This window comes from Leptosomus discolor, chromosome 7 (genome assembly GCF_034619465.1).
Source record: "Leptosomus discolor isolate bLepDis1 chromosome 7, bLepDis1.hap2, whole genome shotgun sequence".
NCBI classification, from domain to species: domain Eukaryota; kingdom Metazoa; phylum Chordata; class Aves; order Leptosomiformes; family Leptosomidae; genus Leptosomus; species Leptosomus discolor.
Genome location: NC_141397.1, coordinates 51,545,056 through 51,565,002, shown reverse-complemented (window position 1 = coordinate 51,565,002; position 19,947 = coordinate 51,545,056). Strand labels below are relative to the sequence as shown.

The 19,947-nt window shown below is 43.8% G+C and overlaps 1 protein-coding gene across 3 annotated transcripts; it reads right to left on the bottom strand.

Annotated features, from left to right (window-relative positions):
* Positions 1–1,536: 1,536 nt before the first annotated feature.
* PPP1R2 (protein phosphatase 1 regulatory inhibitor subunit 2) lies at positions 1,537–18,571 on the bottom strand. 3 transcript variants are annotated; one of them, XM_086468089.1, is made up of 6 exons: positions 18,423–18,571; positions 13,438–13,545; positions 12,890–12,970; positions 12,499–12,602; positions 11,057–11,242; positions 1,537–4,993 (listed from the first exon to the last, which is right to left on the bottom strand). In XM_086468089.1, the coding sequence occupies exons 1-6, from the start codon at positions 18,569–18,571 to the stop codon at positions 4,926–4,928; spliced, it is 696 nt and encodes a 231-aa protein (XP_086324215.1). In that variant the 3' UTR covers positions 1,537–4,925. The 3 variants fall into 3 exon arrangements, with proteins under 3 accessions (XP_086324215.1, XP_086324216.1, XP_086324214.1); XM_086468090.1 differs by lacking the exon at positions 1,537–4,993 and adding an exon at positions 6,366–6,411; XM_086468088.1 differs by lacking the exon at positions 1,537–4,993 and adding an exon at positions 7,860–8,135.
* Between the last annotated feature and the right edge of the window lie 1,376 nt (positions 18,572–19,947).

Below are 19,947 nucleotides of genomic sequence, written 5' to 3'. Positions count from 1 at the left end.
GGGCGGCGGCAGCTTCGGAGCCCGCGCGGAGAAGCGGCAGCTCCGCAGCGTGTTTCGGAAATAGCTGTGGATTGGTGTGACTGGGGGAGCCGCGAAGGTGGCTTCGAAGGAGAAGCGAGCAGCGGGGTTTTCTGTACGAGGGTACCGAGTGTCAGTGTTCGGTGCGGACCGCCTGCCCGGGGACGCTTTTGGAAGGCTTTTCAGACAGCGAAAGGGCTGTATCGGAGTGAAAAGGACCGCGTTGGTCCTCGCCCCCTTTGTAGCGAAGGGCTGCAGAACGTTGTGCGTTTCTGCTCCTTCAAGGGAAACAGAAAAAGAGTTTTAACAAGTCGGGCACTGTTGGCTGTTCCCAGGTGAGAAAATGACAAAGGCAGAGGAGCACCAGCCGGGGCACTCCAAGGCAGTGACAGAGCAGTACAAGATACTGGTCTCTTCAAGTTAAACTGGGCAAAGATGAAGCAATGGCGCAAGTCACAGGCTCCATCTTGCAGTCACAGGGACGCCGTGCTGGGAAGCTGACAGGAGTTGGTAACATTCACTCCTCCAAGAGTTTGAGGAGCCACCGACCCTGCTCACCCCCTGCACTCCACACCCTCCACCCCTGCAGTGCCCCAGCACCTGCACCAAGCTTCACTATTTTTTAATCCCTTTCCCTTACCCTACCCATTCTCTCCCCCGACTTCCTTTTGGTCTCACAAGGAGAAACAGCATGGAAGGACAGAGGGGAACATAACACTTCTTTCCTTTCCAAGAAGCTGAGTGCCTGCTGTACCCTTACTGTCCCTCCCTCAGTTAAGGTGTCCTTTCACAGAAGCAAAGGGAAGTTCTTTTAGTTCAGTCAGTGGTTTAGGGGATTTCTTTTTTCTTTCTTTTTTTTTTTTTTTGACTGGTGAAATGTCAGATCCAAACCATGAGTTACACATACAATGACTTTATTTTTGTAAGCTGTCCCTCACCAAAACTAAACAAACTATCACTAGTTTGGTTAAGGAGTCGAATGCGTTTGTCACACCCACACAGAAAAAGCAGCAAGTTAAGCCATTTTTGTATCACTTAGGCTGCATTTATGTTGTGAAACCAATTTTTCAACTTGAAAGGAGAGCCCAGGTATATTTTTTTGGAATACAGTTTTACTTCCTAAGAAGTAGTAGGTGTTAGTCATTTTCCATTACTCAATGCTAGTGAGTAATTACGCAATGCTGACCATGCTGTCAGGAGACAGACCAATCTTCCTTTAATCCTACAACACACAAAGAAAATTACCTTGAAAAACACAACCTTTTCTGTGGTGCTGCTGTCTTACATTCGTGATTCACGTTCCCAGACAGACTCTCACGTCTAGGTAGCCAAGCAACCACAAGATCTGTAAGTGTGTATAAACTGACGTGTATCGAAGCTACACTAAAGAGTACTTCCTCGTTTGCAGTGATGAGGAAACTGCCATTTTGGTTTAAGTATTCATAGACAAACACACCTGCAAACTTCACAGTAGCTGCCAGTTCCTTCTAAAAAGCTCCAAGAAGTCAAACCAATACATCTAGTCTTAGTGCCATAAGGCAGTAACAAAAACAATGGTTTTATTTACGTTGTGACACTTAACACTGGTCTCAGATCAAATAATTACAGTTGTGAGGTGGCATCATAATAAACACCACAAAAAGCATGTTACAGAAACAAAGAGTTCTGGTAAGATATACAAGTTTAACACGAGAGAGCGAGCGATGGAAAAAATATTTGCAGTTTCTATGAACTGTGTACAACTCTGTGTGACAGGAACTTTAAGGACAAGGAAAAAAAAAACCTTTAAAGATGGAGTTAAGGCTCTTACTTGCAAGAGATCTTGGAAGCATATTGAAAACATTTTCTCTAAACAGGATGCAGCTTGAGGACTTAAACCTGTGCAAGAAGCTTCACAATTATGATGCCGTGGAGCTCAATGTCCACATGAGTAAGAGCTCTGTGTCTTTTGTCTCCTCTTTACACCACTCTCTACTATACAAATGAGCCTTTGCCATACGCACCTCAAGATTAAGACATGCATGCAAGCTAAGTCCCCATCAAATCTAAAAAGAGAAAAGGCATTTCTTCTCTTGTCCCCGTTCAGGAGGGAACTATAATTGATATTTCCAGAACAGAAGGAAATCAGACATCCCTTTGTAAAAAAAGTTATATAGAGTATCTGTATATAGAATATCTTGCCTATTTTAGCTTTTAAAATGCATGAAGGTGTTAATCCTGGATAAACCAAGTAAGCCAGCCTTTCAGTTAAAAGCAGTGTCAGGTACATCGGGTTACACTCCAGCTGAGCAAGACGAAGAAGCACAAACAGAATTTTTGCTAGCGCTGACGGGAATGAAGAGGAGAATGGAGCCTTTAATAAAACCCGTAACTACTAGTACAAGTTCCAGAATGGCATCTAACTAAAACCTGGGAACTCGGTGTCACTGAAAAAGGGACCACCCAAACAGCTCAAAATTTGACTGATGAAGGGACCTACTATACATTCTGAGGTTCATTTAAAACCCTCATCATGCATTTATGCACACTGTACCTCCCTCAAAGCTACACACCCATTTCATCCAGGATTTTGGAAGCCATTACAGGAAAGGTCTTTACTGGAAGTTAGCGAAGGGGTTTTTTTTGTTTAAAACAATGCTTTGCAGGCAGTGTAGGGTACAAAGTAGCCCCAGTGAGCACCAAAATGAAAATGAGGTCTCGGACACAGAAAGCGTGGGGGGAAGGAGGGCAGGACATGAGCTCATAGAAGACCTGTTTCTGATGGATTCTGCTTTAACTGCAGGTACAGAGTACCCGCGTGTACTACCACAAAGTACAAGCCATCTGTTTTACAGCATCGCAGAAGGCACCTGCATTACCCGTACCCATTGGGCAAAGCTGGACCCATTCATGCTCCAGTCTGAAAGTAACACGGCTTTGCCTAGTGCTGCCTCTCCCAGTAGCGCTCCATTGCCCCAGCTGGGGCAGACTGGGCCAGCAGCCGGTTGGTTTGGAATACAGGTCACTGCAGACATTCCAACAGTCTGAACACTGCAAGCTGGTCTATAAAGGGTGCAAACTTTAAGCTTTGAAATCCTATTCTTGGGAGCCAAATTTAAAGCTATAGTAAGTGACTTTAGGAGTCAGAAGTATCTAAATGCTTACTCTTTGCCCCTCTCTATGCTACAGAAGTGACCACGTCTGACAGGAAGAAATAGCAGTCTCCATATTGAGAAACTGGCATCACCACACGGGACTGCGTCAAGAGTTCAACTCTTTCTTGTGAAAAGCTGGTATTAATCCTGATTCAGGCCCTTAGAAGGCTAAATATTCCACCACTGACAACCCTGTTACCTACTAAGGAGAAGAGATAGTTGGGAAAGGCACACTACAACACCCAATTAGCACAACTCGCAGGTACCTTTGGCAATGCATCCATTCTCATGAATTGTTCTTGTATAAATCTTTCAAAAGACAGCACCCTATTGCCTTATTCACTCTCAATCTCTCTGGGATTTCATGAAAGCTCACACTTGAGAATGCATATAACTGTAAAATAACTTTCATTCCTTTATTCAAACTTCACACATACAGTGGACAAAAAGACATTTTAAAATAGATCCATATAATTATATGGATTTTTGCAACATATCAAATTCGGATCAAGATTAAGATATACACTGTATTCCATATCCAAGCTAAAGCTTAACTGTATACTTCATTTGTGTAATAAAACCCAGGAACTACTCTGAATACCGGAACATTCACCAGTCAAATTCCACCGAGTGGGAAGTTGTTGACAGCAATCTGGAGGTTCAGAATCCCTCTTTACAGGGGCTATACAACCACACTGTAAACGAGTATTGGAATTAGGCAGTTTCTATTCTTCCAAATAGCCTTCATTTTACAAAAGCATCTGCTGTAAGTTGCAATGTATACAGGAAGATTTAAGACCAGTGGTTTTCAATATGCAGGTTGCCAACCCCAGACAAGCAGGAGATCACCAGCAGTTATCTTCTTTATTATATAAAGAATAGCCAGAGCCTAAACTCAGCTCTTCACAGTCCTGATGTTGATTTGCTCATGGTTGGGTGTTTTTCCTCAGGTGCTAGTAGCACAAGCATTCTTTGTGCAAGTGCAAAAGGACCAAAAGTTTGAAACAAGAGCCAGAAGAGTGACAGTGGATGTGGTTTTAAGAAAAAAGTTGGAGGGAACTTCCGTGTTCTCATGATAAGCCAAAGAGAGCTCCACAAAACATCCAGTCCCGATGAAAGAGATAATGACAGTTAAACATGAAGTTCAAGTTAGCACATTTCCAGTGTAAAAACATTCCCTCCACCAGACATTAGTACTGCCTTAGTCAGAAACTAACAACTGATTCCAAAACCACTCAAAGTAATACAGCTCTTCTAAAGACTGGGAAAGTACAGGTCATAACATACTGAAATCTAGATTAACAGGTCGCTTTACAAAAAAAGTTGTAAGACTTAAATAATCCCTTTTTAAACTGCTTAACACATCTGATAAATAGTTCGCATGTCAATCTGATATATGCTGTACCGTTCGGCTCTTGAATCCCAAACCTTTCCATAAGAGATACCACACCTAGAACAATGTCAAATAAATAGTGAAAAACCAAAAGATACTGTCTGTTTCGAAGCATGAAGAGTAACAGTACATTATGCAAGATAATCAGCGTTATACATACAGGGAATGCCATTCTGGTTGAACAGATTATGAAGCAGTATTCTCAATGAAATACTAGGCACAAGAATAAATCAATTAGACAGGTGTTTCTGCCTAATGGACAAGTCTAAAATTAACATTCTTGGCAATATAACATTGTAACTGATATGCTTCTCAATATTTAAGAGCCTTAATCGCAAAAATCATGAAGCAACGTTTATATTTGTGTCTTTAACAAGCAGTTACAGTTCTGGACAGATTTCTTCTATGCAGTGTGCTCTACTTCCCAGCTGGCCATGAGTAGCATGTGTGCTGCATAAGAAAAGTTACAAAAAAAACAGGTAATTCTTCGCACTCATTGAATATTTGCAAAACACACACAAATATCCTCCTGAAATCATCTTTGCTTCTCCAAGGTAATGTTGGTCAACCCATCATAGCAACCTATAAATTTTCAGTTTGAGAGTGCAGAAACTTCCAAAATAGTTATTTCACCCTCAGGTTCTGAAGAAACGGCCAACACCATTGTTCAACATACCAAGCACTGAATGCTCACCACCCCTTGACTCGGGAGGATTTAAACCCAGGAGTTGAGAGAGATCAATTTGCAGAACTAACATATGAAGTTCCTGAAACACAAGCAAGCATAGTATTTTTCAAGTCAAATTTCAATTCCAGATGCGACACTTTAAAACAAAACAAGCTTATAAGGACAGTCTGTTGTGTTTTTCAGGAAGTCATTAAACTCATGGGTTTGAACCCAAGAACAGCAATATATCAGAGAAAGCTCCTTCTTGCTAGTGCTTTTCCCATTAAAAAACCACTATATATATAAATATATGTGTATATATATATATTTGCACAGTTGAAAATTCAGTAGCATAAAACAAAGATCAGAAAAACACACATGCAGATGATAATCTTCTTTTAAAAAGGCCAGTTAGGCTTCAGCACAAGTTAGACTTGGTAACAAGTGCAGTTTAAAAAGCAAATAGCATAGCTACCAAGCAGAACCGATTTGCCTAAGCTCCCAGCCTTCTCACTTCAGTTATCTTTAGGGTGACGCTCACCTTGGTTGAGAAAACACAATGTATTCTGTATCTACTGAAGGCCAAAAGGGCACACCCAGTCAGCTGACAGCTAAGCTGATGAGCAGTACCTGAGCAGGGTTATCATAGCAATGAATGCTAAATGAACCATGAGGAGAGAACAATAGTTTTATCGCTTGTCAATTGAACTCCTATAGGTCACACCCTTGTAGCTGATACTTCTGCGTAGCAGAAATAAAGACAGGTCTGCATTGAAATCATCATGCTTAAGTCTACCTACATCAGGGATCTTTCCTTCAATGATTTCAAAGAGAATTTCTAAAGGAAAAACATGCTTGAAGAACAAAGGTCACTATTTTGCTGGCAAAGTCTATTTATGTCCTTCATGGAGTCATAAATAGGGAGTAGCCAGAGAAATTCCAGAGAAGCTGAAATGCTGAAGCAAGCAATCCTAATGCAGTCTATTACAACTTGAACTTTCTTTTCCATCAAAAAAGTTTGGCTGTTAGAATCCACATGCATAGGGTAAGTTATAGGTACTTAAGGCAAGAAAGGAATGACTCATCCACTTAAAACATTTGGTAGCCCACGATGAAGACAGGGGCAAAGATAGACAAAGAGTTCTCACCATCACTGACTGGACTGGCCATCTTCATTTCAGTCAGCAAGAAATCTCAGTCTGTAACCAAGAAGCGCAACTCATATTAGCAGACCTGGTGGTATCTGACAGAAGCCTTCTTAAAAACCTGTCCTAAGTCTTTAGCCCCTTCTTCAAAAGGAGAGTACTGTTAGTTTTACTCAAATACAAACCAGACAGGCTTAGAAGGTGGAAAGGAGCATTGGAAAGAGAAGCCCAGAACCTTTAAGGGATCTTCATGGACAAAAAAAAATTCCAAGTGAGAAGAAAGTCTCAAATTGCCTGAAAAAAACCACCCCAGTGCCAGTGGAGCCCTAGAGTCACAACAGACCACTAATAAATGCCTCATGTCACATCTTCACCTGGAATGATCATCAGTACTACAGAAGCCATGTTATTCCACTGGAATAAAAAGACACTGCACACCAGCTCTCACTTATGTAGATTGACAGTCTCAGCCGTAATAGGTGAGTGGTAGCCACATCACCAGATATCTCCGCAACTTCAGAAGAACTGAAATCGAATGGAAGAAATTATCGAACTGTAGCTACAATACAACATGCAGAAAAAAGACAGGCGTTTCCTTGGCAGTTAAAAGCAAGCATCCGAGCTGTTAGTTTAACAGAGCGAAGCCAAAATAAGCCATCTCAAAAATCAGCTCCTGCATCACCCAATACACTGAGTAAAAAACCCCTCCATTTCTCCTCTATAAGAAAGCACTTTAAAATACATCAATTTGAAGTCGAAGAGCTCTTCGAAAGCTGTCCAGATGAAGAAACTTTCCACACACTTACAGTCCTAACAGGGGAATCTCAGGAACGAGAATATTAGTAGCATTTTGATCCACTTCCATGAAGGAAACAACCAAATTGAAATACTGTTAAATACTCAATTGCTTAATGTGACCAAAAGCGCTGCATGACCGAAAGCACAGACTGCCAAAAACCCAAGTAGCGAGTGTTAAAACCAGCTATTTGAGAAGTGTTCTGTAGGCCTAGTATCTGTTTAATTAACATTTATGAATAAGGAGATTCTTCTGTGACCTCAGAATACAGATGAGAGCGTAATAAAAAGATGTCATCACAAAAAAAAGTTATTTCAGTAAAACTTTGACATTACTTTAACACAGCTATGTTGCTGAACGTTTATCATCTCAATGTAAGAGTATCTCAAAACATGGGCAGTGGCAGAAGAGAAGGGGGTTTAACAGTTTTTTCCACGTTCGATCATCTTTTGACCAACCCTGCCACAGGGAATCACACATGATCAGTCTGGGGGCATTTGAACATAAGATCAGTACTTCACCTCAGAACAACTGATGAAGTACAGAGACCAAAAGCTGTGACGGTTGATGCAGAGACAAGGAGATAATGAAACATCGAGGTTTGTTAAGCAGAATGATAGAAAACAAAGTGAAGAATTGAGAACGACATCAAGTTAATGGAAAGTATTTCTATATGCTGTGGTGTGGAGGTGAACCAGTTAGTTAATGGGTTGATAAACTGGCAAACAGTGTATAGAATCTATTGGCCATGAGCAGTCTAAAATTGATAATTACCAGTTGTGGCTCTGAAGCTGGTTATGAGGCAAGGTGGAATGGACTTCAACAATAGAGATGGAAAATGCTGCAAAGGTGTGCCTTCTTTCCACTGGCGAATGCAGCTGGGGAGCGGAGTTGCCTCTGTTTTACAGCAGAGTGCAGAGAGATGGCAGCTTCAAGCCATGGCGAAAGGTCATAAGGTTGCCTATCGGAGCCCTCCTTTCCCCTGGAGAGTGAAGGTCTAGTAAATAGCCATTATAAGGCATATATTAAGTTACTGAATAAAGTCAGTCCATTAATGGGTCTCAGACACATACCAAGTGACCCTTTCGGAGCAATTTTGAAGGTATTAGTCCTCCTGTAATAAATAATGGGACTAAAATGTGCAATCCACAGAACTTAAAAACACACAACTTTGCAAATTGCCTTTGTATTGTGTGGAATTTAAACTAATTTTAGAAAGAGTTCCTAGTTCACATGGTTGTCAAAAGCAAATGTGAACCGAGTTAAACCCATGCAGCATCTTCCCAAGTCTGCAGACTGTGCTAATGTCACATAGCTTTGCCAAGCAACAGATGAATGAGGCTTACAGACTTCATTGCCACTAGTCTCATGAGCAACAGATGTCTATTTCTTTCAATGCTAAAAACTTGTTCAAAGTGCTATTACACACAGACGTGGGTAGTGGGACAGCCGTTTTCACCAGAAGGCCACCACAAAAATCACAGGATCATTCAGGCTGGCAAAGACCTTTAAGATAAGAGTCCAACCATTAACCTAGCACTGCCAAGTCCACCACTAAACCATGTCCCTAAGCACCACATCTACACACCTCCAGGGATGGTGACTCCACCACCTCCCTGGGCAGTCTGTTCCAGTGCTTGATAACCCTTTTGATGAAGAAATTTTTCCTAGTGTCCAATCTAAACCTCCCCTGGTGCAACGTGAGGCCATTTCCTCTTGTCCTATTGCTTGTTACTTGGGAGAAAAGACCGACCCCCACCTCACTACAACCTCCTTTCCAGCAGTTGCAGAGAGTGATAAGGTCTCCCCTCAGCCTCCTCTTCTCCAGACTAAACAACCCCAGCTCCCTCAGCTGCTCCTCATAAGATCTGTTCTCCAGACCCTTCACCAGGTTCACTGCCCTTCTCTGGACATGGTCCAGCACCTCAGTGTCTTTCTTGTAGCGAGGGGCCCAAAACTGCACACAGTATTTGAGGCGCGGCCTCACCAGTGCCAAGTACAGGGGGACGATCACTTCCCTACTCCAGCTGGCCACACTATTTCTGATGCAGGCCAGGATGCTACTGGCCTTCTTGGCCACCTGGGCACAGTGCTCGTTTGTGTTCAGTCGGCGGTCGACTACCACCCCCAGGCCCTTTTCCACCGGGCAGCTTTCCAGTCACTCATCCCCAAGCCCGTAGCGTTTCAGGAGGTCATTGTGACCCAAGTGCAGGGCCCAGCACTTGGCCTTGTTGAACCTCATACAGTTGGCCTCATCCCATTGATCCAGCCCGTCCAGATCCCTCTGTAGAGCTTTCCCACCCAACTTGGTGTCCTCTGCAAACTTACTGAAGGTGCACTCGATCTCCTCATCCAGATCATTGATAAGGATATTAAACAGAACTGGCCCCACTACCGAGCCCTGGGGAACACTGCTTGTGACCTGTTGCCAGCTGGATTCAACTCCATTCACCACAACTCTTTGGACTTGGCCATCCAGCCAGTTTTTTACCTAGTGAAGAGTACACCTCTCCAAGCCATGAGCAGCCAGTTTCTCCAGGAAAACGCTGTGGGAGATGGTGTCAAAGACGTTACTAAAATCTAGGCAGACAACATCCACAGCCTTTCCCTCATCCACTAAGCGAGTCACCTGGTCATAGAAGGAGATCAGGTTAGTCAAGCAGGACCTGCCTTTCATAAACCCATGGCGACTGGGCCTGATCACCTGGTTGTCCTGTACATGCTGTATGATGGCACTCACAATGATCTGCCCCATAACCTTCCCAGGCACCAAGGTCAGACTGACAGGCCTGTAGTTCCCCATATCCTCCTTCTGGCCCTTCTTGCAGATGGAAGTCACATTTGCTACCTTCCAGCCCACAGGGACCTCCCCGGTTAGCCACGACTGCTGGTAAATGAGTGAAAGCAGCTTGGTGAACACTTCTGCCAGCTTCCTCAGTATCCTTAGGTGGATCCCATCCAGCCCCAGACTCATGTGTGTCTATATGACATAGCAAGTGGCTAACCATTTCCCCTTGGATTAGGTGGGCTTCATTCTGCTTCTCATCCCTGTCCTCCAGCTCAGGGGGCTGCGTACCTGGAGAACCGGTCTTACTATTAAAGACTGTGGCAAAGAAGGCATTAAGTACCTCAGCCTTTTCAAAGACTTTTATTATACAGTCTACACCTTCCACCCAGAGAGAAGCTTAAAGAAGAAAGAGAAGGTGTCAGCCTCTGTAGTTTTAGGAATTTCCTATCAGAAGACAGCCCTGAAGCAGGTTCCAGAAACAGCTCCCAGCTAAAAGTGCCAGACTTTCTTCTAGTAGCTGCACTAAAAGCAAAGCTGAGGGTCTTATCCCATACTACAGGAATAAACATTACTGCTTAAGGGCAAGCGTGTACTGAAGTCCTAACAGCGGTTTTACATTACAGTAAGACAGGCAGAAGCTCTTACTTAGGAAGTTGGATACACTCCTCTCAACAGGGAGGAAGTGTTCATGCTAGTTCCCCATTGCTGGCTACGGGATGCTTGGGGAGCAGAATGGGCACTGAACCACAACGTAAGGCCAGCTCTCCCACGTGGCCACAACTAAGTGCTCTGTACAAGACAACTCTTCCTTTAAAAAGGATGTCAGCAACTTCACTACCAGGAGTCAGTTATCCTGGGGAAATAGTGCAAAGCAGAGGTGTTTCCTTTTCTGTTACGTCACAACAAACAAAAGCCCACATGCCATTTAGCAATACTGATGGTTTTGGTACCATGCTACAAATCTACCTATCGAGACAGCATGCAGTATTACACATTGAGCATTACATACATACCGTACCCTTTCTATTTGTTCTCACACTTGAGTACATTCATTTCCCAACAGCTGAAAGGGCCACCAGTACTTAAACATGCTTCTTGATTAATCAGTAGCTCACCATGTTCGGCAACTTCTGTATTCATTGTTTCTACATCTGCAGCATCATGCATCTCTTCATCCTCCTCCTCATCATCATCCTCTTCTTCACCATGCAGTTCTTTCGCAATGAGCTGTCTCGCCAGTTTGATGTTTCGCCCTTCATTGTAGTGCATTTTCCTCTTCATTTCAAACTGTTTCTTTTTCTCTGTGGACGAATAAATGCAAATATTTACTTCTTCCCTTTAAAAAAAAAAAAATCAACTTACTTCCTCTTCAGAGAAGCACAGTTTCCTAGGTCAAATTTATTCCTACCTTGAAAGTCCACTGATTATATGATCAAGTAATCACTGAATTAACATTATTTGCTTCAAGTAGTGGAGTGTTCTTTTAAATGAGACTGACTTACCCAAAGGCCAGTAATCAATGGACTGGAATGGCTGAAGCACTTTTAAAAGAACCTGCCTGCAAGTAAGAGCAAGTCTGAACCAAGAGAAGCATCTAGTAACGGCATACGAAATTCCAAAGCTTTGCAAGCCTTGTTTCTAAGTAAACTTAAGGACAAATTGAGACGTACTGGTGGGATAGAAGATGAATTTTTGCAGGTGTCCAACTCAACTCCTGGCTAGCTACCAAAGACCGGTTACGAGAGATATTTACCACATGTAGAAGAAAATAGTTTCCACTTTCACCATAGCCTGAAGCCTAACTGCTCCATATATTAAACATTAGCAGGTCTAGTAGTAATGCATTGTAACTAAATTAAACTTTCCTTATTGGCACCCCCAACACTATTTTTTTTTTTAGTTCCTTTAGAATAGTAAGGTTACATGCTCAAAGTTGGGGCCAGGAAAGATGAGAACCAACAGCTAGATAATACATGCCTGAAACCTTAGAAGCATTATTGTTTGACTGTTTCCTCAAATGTTCTAGCCCAAGCTAACAGAAAACAAGATCTCTGTTGAAGATGTAATTTGCTTCGGCAATAAAGGCAGACTTCCTGCTGGATCCATCTACCAGCTGCTTTGAAAACAGAAATATCATCTGTATGTTTGCAAGCAAGTAGCAGCATCTTAATTGCAGTGGTACTCACCGAATTGTTAAGTCTACCTGAAACATGTTCAGATTAAGAACTATCCCCTTACCCCAAAACCAGAAGAGCTTCTTATTTGAGAAGTCTAGGATTCTTAAGAGGAATTCCTACACCTTAAGCTTGTATACAAGGGGGGGGACAGTAGCAGCAAATTCCTGTTTATATGTAGATCCCAACCCAAACAGTCTTGATTAGAAACAAACAGCATATTTGTTCAATCTTTTATTCACCTTTCAAAGACTATTCATCTCTATTTTCAAATCACAACGTTTTTCTGATAGTACTTTTTCTTCTCAAATCTCTCTTACTGGAAATCTGAAACTGTTTGTAGGAGTAAAAAAAAAACACCAAAGAAAACAACTTACACCTACCTCGTTCTTCAGGTGTTAACTCTTCATCCTCTTCCTCCTCCTCACTGCTTTCCTCTTGCTTTGCTATGATCTTGGGTCCTTTACCTTCAGCTGCAGCTGCCAGTCTACATAAACCATGCAATACAAAATGCTGAAACAGCAAGTTTTTCACTATTTAAAATAATGACATTTCAGAACACAAAGTGCTTTGCTCCTTATTTTTGCCATATTTCTGTGTAGTAACAACCTACAAGAGGTTTTAAGTACCAGTGACCCTATCAAACACCAAAAACTACATAATTTCACAACAGCAAACATTTGACTTCTAGAAGAACACCTTTCCACAAAGAAAAACAACTCCAGGAAAGACAATTATCTTAACATTCAGTCAATTTTCTATGACAATACTTACTTTTTACTCAACACATCTGCTTTTAAGGGCTCATTTGATTCTGAATCACTGACTGCATCCTCATCATCTCCTCCTACCATGCTTGGAAGGCAAAAAAAAAGTAGTCTTTATCAATAATCTGCTGCTTAAAATTTGCTTGATAACAGTCAAAACCTTACCACACTCAATTAAAAGACTCCTTTAACACTTCAAAAACTTGCCAAATCTGATTTAAATATTGATATGACACTTTATATTCTAGTACACAGAAGTTAACTGAAAAAAATAAAATCAATACAAGTCAGACCTACTTATTCCATTCAAAGCCTAAAGCCTGATAGACATAAACCTTCTAAAAATTGACTTTGTCCTTTCTGACAGTTCTCCCCGACAGCTATAAGCCTTTATTTAGAAGCTTTGTGAATCTGAATGTTGTGTATACCCAGTAGGCCTGCGCAGTCTGCCAAGCAATCAGCTATAATAAACACTACATCATCCACAAAGTCAATTCTGCTGTAAAACTACTATGTCACCTGGCATCATTTAGGTCAGCAGTTTAGCAAGCCTACCTGTGATAAGGAGTACTTGGCTCATCTATTTTCATCAAGCCATAATCTTTGTCTGCGGGGTGGTACGTAGCAATGATGTTCATTTCATCCCACTTCTGTGACTTTTTACTGAAAAAATGAAAACAAATTTAAATTTTCTGATAGTCTAAAAACAATTAGTTCTGTTTGGTCACAGAAGAAATGTTTAGATTGTCTTTTGACCTCTACTACATACTAAGCACAAAGAATATTATGACACACAGGCATGTTCAAAATACGGCTATTAAATATTCTTCTATACATACTTCAGTTAAGCTGTGACAAATTATCAGCACAACTTTATTTCCCTGACAATTCACAATAGCTTAACAAACTCAGCAATCTATAAATGTATTCTTATTCATATCCACACACATATTTTTCTCAAGAGACTACTGGCCTTGTTCAATCACTGTCCCATTAGCTGTCTGCTCTTGTTACAAGTTATTGTAAGATCATTCTTCCTCTTATTACAACCCGCAACACTTCAACAAAACCAAATAACTTCCACCTCATCTCTGCTCAGTGAGATATGATTTTTAGCAAAAATTACATAAACAATACCAACCAACAAATAACTTCATGCAGTAAAATAAATAGCACTGAACAAGCTGGTTATTAATACTGCTTTTGTCATCCTAAATGGGAATCACAGAACAGAACTGATTCACTGCTGTAATTAAGCCAAGGGAGTGTCACATTTTACAGACAGGCACCAGTGATGTTACATTACTCAGAATTTTCTCAGTTAATCACAGAATGTACCACTTTATGTATATTCACAGAAACAAAAGCTCACCCAGACTGACAAAATACATAAGCTACAAGGAAAGCAATTGCTTTGTGGCCAGAGGAAGTGTCACCCCTCTACTTATTCAAAAGCCACAGAAACGTTTAATCAACAGAAGCGACAAGGCTCCTCATTTTATCTAAAAAGGTTATTGCAAGCTTCACAAGGTGGTCTTCCACTTAGACTAAGCCAAGAAACTTAACTTTAGAACAGTAAAATAATTCCACTACTTAATATTACCTCAATTAAGTAATTTATAATTTTATTACTTAAAATATAAATTTAGTATATTTTATATTAATCATATAATCATTATTATAATTTCTTAATGTTAAAATTGTTAATTTTAATTACTTTTATTAATATTAAAATATTGCTATATTTTATATTAATTATATAATACTATTAAGGAAAGCAACAGGAATATGTTAAGGAAGCACATGTTACAGGGCTTTATTGCTTTTGCGTTTTCTTTTTGGTTTGTCTTTTTTCTCAATATTTTGGTGGGGTTTTGGGTGGGGGCAGTTGGCTAGAAAACTTTAACTTACTGTACTCTTACACAGTCTGTGATTAAATAATAAGTTTGAAAAATATATTCAACCTCCAATAAAAACTGCTCTGGAGCAGAATGCTATCTGTAAAACAAAACTGACAAAGCAAAATCCCAAACACAAACTAAATTTTATATTGACGGAGAGCACTGTATAACACACTGGGGGAAAAAAAAATACAGGGATAAAAAACTAGAAGCAGGATTTGATGCTGAATCCTACATGCCACAGACTTATACTCCGGAAACACATACAAATTAAGTGAGCTTAATCCCCTTAGCATATAGTAACCAATGCCAAACTCTCATGTTTGAGGTTTCAGATGTATTTAATCATTTTGTTCGAACTGCAACACAAGGATTGCAACCTAAGCGGACAACACGTGAGTCAGATTGCCTGCTCTGGCAGGATGGAGAGTCATGAGCTTCATGACAAAGCAAGAGCTCTAGTCCCAGAACGCCAGTTATTCAAACCTACCTATTTAGGAGTCAAAAAATCATCAGTTAAACATCAGCTAAACACCTGCTTAAAGTTCATCTATGACTAACACAAGACAATTACACAGTTACATGGTGAGCGCATGAGGATTTCTACTAGCGATAGCAGTCGACAGTGGTACCCAGCCCTTGTAAAGAGACAGAGCTCAGTTAAAAAGGAAATATGACAGATGGGAGAAACTCCCACGCTTTGTGCTCGCTACACGTGCCCAGAGTGCATCAAGGTTTATTGCCTGGGCTCACAATATCCAACAATAATACCAGCAACCTTAGAAGAATCTCTTTGGCACACACTGCTCTCAAAGCCAGCCAGCCTACAGCTAGCAATTCAGTAACTTCGAAATACAAGACTGAGGAAGCTCTTTGTGGTTTAGTTTTTCACACTCATTCGTTAAACTCAGATTCCAACACCAAAAGCCTCGGCTGTGGAACGCCTCCCAAAGCACAATTTAAAGGTCAGCTAGGAAAAATAAATAAATACCATTAGTAGCAAACAGACAAACATGTCATTTCACCCCTCCATGTAAAAAGCCATCACAGGAGAGTGACTAAGTGCTCTAAAAACCCACACCTCCCTTGACTGTCTCCCATTTAGCATGCTTAGGCATGCCTGAGCAGCATAACGTTAATAACAGAGCTTAGGACCAGATAGAAAATACTTCCTGACACCCCTTCGGATATAGACATAGGAAATGTAATCTTCCTTATGAAAATCTGATTTGAAATACCTCAAAAGTGCTCATTTGTATTCTCTCACATCTTTAAATACACATAATCGTTTATTTTGACACCACACCTTGACAGGCAAGAAGTTTCTGCAGCAGTATTACTCAAAACACCTCTCACACCTCACTTGCTCCTACCATAGCAGACTCTTCTTTTGCCTGTTCCAACACAGGTGCTTGCACACACATACAGCCGTACACTTCCTTAGTTACTCTGTAAAATACCAGATCAGATCGTTCACAGACTCTTACAAGAGCCTTAAGGCAAAACATACTGTACACCCAGCATGCCAAGATCGTATCTACCATTAAACCATGATCTCAGCTCTTAGGATGCAGCTCCAGTGGTGTCCCAATCTCATAAGCTTCCCTCTTGCATCATATTTTTATTACAGAAATTTTCCAAAGAATTTTACCCTCACTAACAACAGTGCAAGGTCACTAATGATGCAAATAAACGAGAGCTCTACTGAACATGGTGCTTTAAAAGATGACAGCTGACACAATGAGCTCTTTCATCTGCAGCTATTTTTAAAGCTATTCAGACCCAAATTTCAATATTAGAAATAAGCAGAGAAGCTGCTGATACAGATGCATGAAGAAAAGAGACACCTGAATCCATAAAGTAATTTTTAATCCTTAAGGAAAATCATGGACATACTATTTATCATTCTTTTAAGAAAAAATTATGTTGCTTAAGTCAGAAATAACACTGATTTAATGAAGTGTTGCCAACCAAAAATAGTACCTGCACACAAACCAGCTTTAAATATCTTATACTGTTCTTTCCAGGAAATCTTTGATGCAGCCAGCCAGGTTTAGCCAATATCCTTTAACTTGCAAGGCAATTTCAGAATTAATCTAATCGACTTTACTGAATCACATTGGTCAACAGGAAATAGAAGCTGCTCTCCTGCCCACTTAACCGCTTTGCAAGAAATTAGTGTGTACTATAACCAATACACCATACTGAGCTGGTCAATTTGTACTCTCATTTCTGATCATTCTTCAAGATGGTACAAAGAGACTGAAGAACATGAAACAGAGGCTACCAACAGCCAGTTCTACTTTATGTCTCATGTGGTACTAAACATGTTATGCTACACTATATTAAAACTAAAGAATAGCGGAAAAAAAGCACAACATTGTGTAGCATATTGCTACTTACATTCAGCTCCTTCAAAAAACATCATCTCATTCTTTCAGCTGCAATAATTTCTCCCTGGAAAGCAGAAGCAGCTAACACAGGCAACACAGCAAGCCAAAAACTTTTCACTCTTACCTTACTGACTTTAGGCTATACTCATGATTTAACTAGGCAAAGAGGAAAGGAATATTACCATAATACCAAAAAAAAAAAAAAATAGTAATTGCACGTCCATTTTATTTATCATTATTTCTCTCCTTGCAATACCGAGTGAGGTTCCAAATGATGAAAACCCTCAAAAGTAATTTTGTAAAGTTCAGGTCAAACACTAGTCATCACAACGTGATGGGAGTCTCAGAGCAATGTTAGGCAGCACGTACAGGGTGCTAACATCAGGAAAAGTGCAAGAATTCTTACTGGTCAAGGACAGCTGCTGGCTGGCTAAAGACCACTTCTGCATATTTGGACTAATGCGGCGTGTTACAACTAAACCAGGATTTTCATGTCATTCCAAACACAAACCACATGGCCAGTGCATATTCTCAAGTGCAAGATCTTTACAGATGAATCGTGCACAACGGAGAATACATCTTATATTTCAGCCCAGGAGAGGTCCTCTCCCCAGGGACACGCTTCTGGCTGCAGAGAAACAAGCCACCTTTGAGAAGACCAAGAATAAACCTCCCATGGCAAAGCCCGTTTCCCAAACTGTACACTAGCCTTCTCGCAACTGTAAAGCCTTCCCGTTTGTCTTTCTGAACGGCCATTTAAGGATAACACAGCTTCTGCAAACACTTCAACACCAGCAAAGAACCACACCAGCTTTTCCAGCTGCCACACCGCGCTCTCGGCCGTACCACGGCGGCAGGCCGGCAGCCCTCGCTCTCTCCGCCCCGGACACCCAGGCGCACCGCCCCGGCTCTCCGCACGCTCTTAGCACAGACCCTGCCCCGCTCCAGCCCCGCTGGGGGCTCCCACCGCTTGACCCCCGCCGACGGGCGGAGCCGTACCTCAGGACCACCGCAGCGCGGGAACGACGCGCTAACCCGCTCACCCCGGTTCTGCCCCGCCCGCTTCACACCGCCCCTCAAAACGCGACAGCCCGGCAACCCCCGACCGGAGCCGCCGCCTGGCTGACCCCGCCTCGCGAAGACCCCGGGACGGCTGGAGGCAGCGGGGCCGGGGATAAGGCCCTGCGGGGACCCACCACCGCCTCACCACCGCCGGGGCCCCGGCTGGGCTCGGCGCGGCCCTCACCCGTGCTCGTCCTCGTCGCGGGCCGGGCTGGCCCGCCGCGCCCCGGGAGCCGCTCCCCCCGCCGACAGCTTGCCGCCGCCCTTCTTCAGGATGCCCTTGATGGGCCCGCGCCCCGACGTCGAGACGGCCGGCACCGAGGGCGCCTCCATCGCCGCGCCGCCCGCCCGCCCACTCGCTTCCGGCCGCGGCCGCCGCCGCCGCCGCCGCCTCGGCCGGCCCCGCCCCGCCCCGCGGCGCGTCAGAGCCACCACCCCAGCCCGCCGCCGGCCGCGCCCCCTGGCGGCCGGCGGACCGCCAAATCCCTGGCTGCTATGTGCCTGCGCACCCACGGGGGGGCGCCGTGCGTGCGGGGCCGGGCCGGGCCGGGGCGGCGGGGTCGGGGGTGGTGCCGCGGTGTGGGCGGCCAGCGCCGGCGGCGGCAGGGAGGTGTGGGGAGGCCGGGGGGAGGAGACAGGGGCCCGGTGCGGCCGCGGTGGAACGGCCTGACGCTTGGGAGCCGTCGCCCGGTGCGCGGGTGCGGTGTTCGGTCTTGTGTCCCAGGAACCGCGGCAGGAGGGTTTAAAAGTTTAAAGGGAAAATGGCTTAAACACGGCGGTTGTGTCTGATCCCGCTGCGGCACCCGGCCGCGGAGCTGTTGCGGTACGTCTGGACAAGGCGACAGGGGAGGGGAGCGAGGGCCCCCGTCCCGCGGAGGTGGGGTGGGGTCCTCGGGAGCCAGCGTCCCCTTCGGCGAGGGTCCGTCCCTGCCCCGCGCACCGGGCGAGGCCGGTCCCGGTCCCCGAGGTGCCGACCCTCTCCCCGCAGTGCGCGCGCCCCGGTGCCGCCCGCCCCCACCCCTTTCTGGAGGGTTCTGGGCGCGAAGGGCGCGGGGCCCAGGGCAGCCCCCGCTCGTTTCTGGAAGATTCCCGTCTCGGAGCGCGCACGCTCGCAGTGGCCGGTCAATCCGCCTCCAAGGGGCGGGACAGAGACTTGACCAAGGCCGTGAGGCGAGGGGACCACGTGCCCCCGTTGAGGGGCTGCCTGCGGCCACGTCTGACCGACGCAGGGTCCGAGGTGGTGATGTCTTACGCTCCATCTCTTACCTTTCTCTCTTTCCTCCTTCCTCTCGTTCTCAACTATTACCAGGGCCGAGCTTCGTGGCCACGTTTGCCTTCACCAAGGGTTGTGGTCGCGTTTGGCTTTAAAAAGAGTTGGGATTGCAGTTCCCTTTGGCAACTGTCAATTCGGTTGTCATTCTCATTACAATTATCGGTTGTTGTCAATGTTAAACAGTTACGGAGTAAAGCTAGTTTGGATTCTGAACCTTTGAGTAATTGTTGTCGCTCCTGGTTGCTGCACAGAAATTTAAAACAACCTCCCCTTGTCCTACCAAGTGGGACAGGACACCTGCAAGACCTCCCTCCCACCTCAGCCCCCTCCGGTTGGTAAAGATTTGTGAAATGCTGGCTCCCTGCTCAGCTCCTGTAGCCTGCCCAGGGCAAGAAAGCGCTTTGCTGCACACCCACACCAGTCAGGGTCCCACCAC